The 5,143-nt window shown below is 36.3% G+C and overlaps 1 protein-coding gene across 1 annotated transcript in view; it reads right to left on the reverse strand.

Annotated features, from left to right (window-relative positions):
- LOC106529686 (phosphatidylinositol 4-kinase beta) overlaps window positions 1-5,143 on the reverse strand; it is a gene marked incomplete in the record, with an annotated part of 25,219 nt that continues 20,076 nt past the window's right edge. Inside the window, 1 exon segment of the mRNA XM_014025165.1 lies at window positions 1-4,715. Within this exon segment, the coding sequence (XP_013880619.1) occupies window positions 4,534-4,715 (182 nt within the window).

Genomic DNA, 5,143 nt, shown 5'->3' on the forward strand with positions numbered 1-5,143 from the left:
TTTTTTTTACATAAAAAGTTCATTTTGCACTTGGCTTTAGTTAGCATTTTGGAATGAAATGTGCCTTTTTGTCAGACTTCAGTCAAAATACCTTGATAAAATTTTACCCCAAAAAAGTGTTTAGTGACAAATTTTTACTTCCAAATGAAGTTGACAACAACAAGGAGTCTTTTCAAACAACACAAACCTTAGAATAAATGCACTTAATTAAAGTTTTTCACATTGATAGTGTCAAACTGTTCAGAGCTGATGAAAGGAACAAAGAAGGCAATGAAAGGTTTTCAGTCGCAGGGCGAGTTTCAACAGAACGGTCGTTTCCGCAACAAAACTTTAGTCAGAAAACACTTTTTTTTTCTATTTTCACTATATTACAGTTTTGTTTTAAAGGGATACTTTTGACAGTTCAACAATTTCTCAAATGTTTACAATAATGTGGTGGTAAACGTCAAAGAGGAGGACATCCGACTATTAAAACTCGCCCCCGAAGTCTTCAAATATCAAATATAAAAAGCACTTATGAGGTCCGAACACCATCGTCCCTCCGGTTGCATTGATAAGAGTTTGTACCTTCTGTACGTCTCAAGGCAGCAATTTTTCTTACAGAAACAAACAAACATAACTACTATAACATTTTATTTTACAGTTTAAGAAAAAAAAAAAAAGAGCAAAAAAAACTGTTTGCTATTTCAGTTGCGTATCTGGTAAACTTTAGTCACAGCTATGTTTAAAGTAGCAGGCTGATGGTTAGCATAAACGTAACAGGATGTTGCTTTCACAACAACAAATATGTGCTTTTGTCCCTCAATAGTGGTCAAAACTAAACAAAAAATATAAAACATTCAAAAAGAATGAAGTGGACAAAGATGTCAGGCTAACAGTTCTCTAGACACTGGCTTTATATTCAACTCCACAAACGTCTCAATTCAGTGTAAAATAATTGCAAATTGTTCCTCATGGCGCAAAAAACACATCAATTACAAAACAAAATGGTTTAAATGGAGCAAATACAAAAAAATTAAGATAAATGTGACAAAATAAACATTAGCAAATCACAAAAATGTCACTTTACTTCAGTCATTTAGCTGCTAGATTTGTTGGGCTAGCTAGAATTTATTCAATATATATATTCAGAAATAAAGGAGTAATATTTACACAAAGAGAAGTTTGTTTAGTCGGCCCAATCATTGCTAATAATATTAAACATCGAATCAGCTGGAAGATCTATTTCCTCAGCCAATATTTCACATTCAACTTCATTTTTAAAGTCAAATTTAAATTTAATCAACATTTTAACTTAATTAAATGAAACCGAAGCTAGTTTAGCATGTTGCTAAGCTAGAAGGTATGGATAAAAGCTATCATAGGATGCCCGTTTGCTCACTAAAATTAAAATTTTTAGGCTGATTGAATTGTCCTATTGTTCGGTAACTCGTTCACAATAAATAAAAACCGTCTTCAGAATAAACCAGACTGATTTGGGGACGAGGATAAACAGCTGCTGGTGTCGAGGCTCAGCTCCTGAATGCAGCGGTGCCGTGCAGCAGCACCAGATGTTCAGTTATCAGTTGTTTTAGTTTGTAAACATGTCTGACCTGATGACTTTAATTATGCTGTAATCCTCTTTCACAAGCACGAGCTAAAGRTCCGAGCAGCACTAAACACTATTTTTGTTGCACGGTTTAAGGTTACAATTACAAATCATTAGCACACAGTAATATAGTTGCAATAGCAAGCTGCAGAGATGCGATTTAGCACACCTTAAGGCTCGTCTGTTTGCACTTTAAGACGGGAACCTCACAACAAAACTGATCAAACAGCCTTGGACTGTTTAATCGGATTTTCAACCTCAGGATACAGTACGTAAAGAAAAATATTCTAAGTGCTTCCCCTCATGAGGAAATATATTTTTAGGTCTAAAACGCTTTGTTAATTCTTGCGTTTAGGACTTTGGAGTAAAGCCAGTGCCGAGAGTTACAACGTTAGTCCAACACCTTGAGTGGTTTTAAAATGGAAGCAAGAAGCGTCCACTTGTCAACACATCTGTACGAGAACAATATTACAAGATTTTAGTGGACAATTAGAAAAAAAATAAACACTTTCACATGTTCAGGAACCCCATCAGATCAAAACTGAACTTTCAAAGTCCCTTTTTTTCTGAAACTGATGCACAGAACCGCCTCTCCTGATTGGCTGGTATCAGTCAGAGGAATGTGTCTTAACCAATCAGGAGGAAGCACGTTACGGTTCGTTAAATATGCAAATACAACATGCTCGTTCAACTGTAACACATTTAGAGCGATAAAAACAAACGGATTCTTCCTTATAGACGTTAAGTCGTTCCCATGCAGCTCTGTCACCATTTTTGCCTAAAGTGAACATAGCCGTGTTTTTGTGTAGTCTGTGTTTTAGATTTGTGTTGTTAGCATTAGCGTCAGATTAGCATTTTTACCACAAGTGTTTTGACAGAAAATTAGAGAAGGAATAATAAATTACAAATCCTTTTCTGAAATTAAACTTGGACCTTGAATGAGGCAAAAATAAATATTAAAAAGTTGCAGTTTATCCACCAGACAGTGATCACATCTGCAAAACCTGCAGCACGTTGTTTATGAAAGTTTTTAAATGATCAAAAACACTAAATTATTTGAACYTTTATGGGGCAGAAGATACTTGTAATCAGAAAACTATTAAACAGCAAGTAAATTCATTAAAATTCTTGTTTATAAAAGGCGAAAAATAGTGTCCAATTATAAATATGACTAAAGAGCTCAAAACTCTTATTTTGAAATTTCTTTTAGTTGATAAGTTTAGCTATAGCTCACTGTTCTCGCATTTTAAAACCTAGTGACTAAAACCATAAGACTTGTTAGCATCATAATGTGGACGACATCCTTTCTAATTAACATTATAATTTATTTGTAAAAATTTAAATTTTGCTCTATTAAATATCTTTTGGAACTATCGATTAGAATCGTAGAATCATATTTTTAAAGATAAACGATCAAGAACAGTTAATTTCATGTAGACGTCTGTAACCAGGGTTCCTGCAGCTTAAGGCAAGTAAAATTTAAGACTTTTCAAGACCTAATTAATGCCACTTGAAATGAAATTTAAGATCAACTTCACAATGAACACAAACGGAAAAAACCCCAGTTAGCAACAGTTTTAGCCAAATATTTATTTTAAAATAAAACGAGCTGTAAGAGGCATTCGGTCAATTATTTAAAAAACAAAAATTTTACCAATCATTGTAATATTTAAGATGAATTAGTCATCCTACATAAAATGTGGTAAAATTTTTAAGACCTATGAATGATTGATTTTAGACATTTTAAGGCTAATTAAGGCCTTATTTTTGGACTTTAAGGATCTGCAGGAACCCTGGTAACAGAGTCGCCCTCTGCTGGTCAGGATGCAGAATGCAACATTACATTTGCTACAGTTTTTACACATTATGTCCCAGTCTATGGTCACAGTTTGAGTTTTAAGCTCAAACTGGCACATTTTGTTAGCATGCTAATGTTTGTATCCAAAATTTATCATCATTAGCCTCTGGTGGTTATATTCTGTGTTGTCAAGCTGCACTTCCTTTTATTTATGAGCTCAGATTTTGCAGTTGCAAAAGCGGTTTGGTGAAAACACTTAAACATTAAGCATTCAAGTTCAATTGAGAAAACTATTCTCAAACAAAATTTCAAATTAGTTTTGTTTCTCTCAAAAATCCAGAAAAGTCTCATCTTAGTTCATGTTGTGCTTTGACCATTTAGTGTTTCTGTTGCTCAAGAACAACCACAAATATGAATAAAGTTCCTGGATCAGTCGAGACGCCACAGCCAGACGTCCTGCTGGTGAATTTTATCTAACAAGCATCAGCTGGAACAAGCTGCTGTCATGGGATAACGTGCAGCAGAAAAGCATTTTTATAAAGATTTTTCCATTTTCTGTGGTTTCTGGTAGCTATTCTTTTCTGTCATCTTCTAAAACTTCTAAACACTTAAGACTGAGAAAATTAATTTCATTTCACCAATTCACAAAAACACATTTACAGTTTTTGTGCAATTTTTTTCTTCACAATGCGACTAATTAAGTCAAAAGTGGCGACAATCCCAGGAGCTTAACGAAGAAAGATGATGGCATGGTTTCCTTCACGATGAAATGACGATGCCCAGCTTGATCAAACCCTTTCAGAAGCGGCGATGCAACCTCGACCTGACCCGCAAACCAAACTAAAAGCTCACGAGCTGGTTCAGAGTAGAGRCCAGTAGAAGTCCTTTAGGTTTAAAATAAATCCATCTCAGGCAGCAGCTCAGTCTTTTAAGTCTCTGGCCTTTTTTTTCTACATAGTGTTTGTTGATCTGGAAAAGTTTCAGATTCTGTACTTTCCAAGATCCTACACAAAAATCCGACCCAGATTCCAGAAGAATCACAAAATTTAAATCCAGGAAGTCAACGTGGATCTCCTGGTTTCCATCAGAACGAGGGAGAACTGAAGAAAAACCTGGCCTGAGGGCGTCCCTCCCCGGTGTAAACGGGTCACATGATGCCGTTGGTGACGTACTGGAAGGAGTCGTAGAGTTTGGTGGTGATGGAGCGCATGGACCCGTCCACCAGCTGCTCCACCAGCAGCTGGAGCTGCTCCTCCGTCAGGGACATGTGGAAACGCTCCTTCAGGCCACGGATGGTGCTGGAGCCGTTGAAGCACGGCAGGTGGGAACCTGGAGATTCGTGAAAGCAAAGACGGTGGTAATGCTTTATTTTTTTTTACTTTTTTAACCTGTGAAAGGAGGATTTACTGAAGCTCGTCGTCGTTACCTTGCTGCATGATCTCAACTATCTGCAGCACTTTCTCCATGTGCTTTCTGGCTGCTATCAAACCCTGCAGCATCAACATCTTGTAGTAGATAAACATGTCTCCATCGAGACCACCCATCACCTGAAAACATAACATGAAATGAAAGGAGTCAGAGCTGCTGTAATGACAGTTACTGCATGGTTCTGCTTATTAAAATCAGGATCTAAAAGTCAAATAAATGTTGTTGAATTCTTCCTAATACATATCTGAGTGATAAAAAGAAAAAATTAGTATAGGTCTTCTGGACGGGTTCTTCTCTAATGAAACGTTTCGTCTCTCCTCCAAGAGACT

The sequence above is a fragment of the Austrofundulus limnaeus genome, unplaced genomic scaffold, assembly GCF_001266775.1.
Source record: "Austrofundulus limnaeus strain Quisiro unplaced genomic scaffold, Austrofundulus_limnaeus-1.0 Scaffold460, whole genome shotgun sequence".
Classification (NCBI taxonomy): Eukaryota; Metazoa; Chordata; class Actinopteri; order Cyprinodontiformes; family Rivulidae; genus Austrofundulus; species Austrofundulus limnaeus.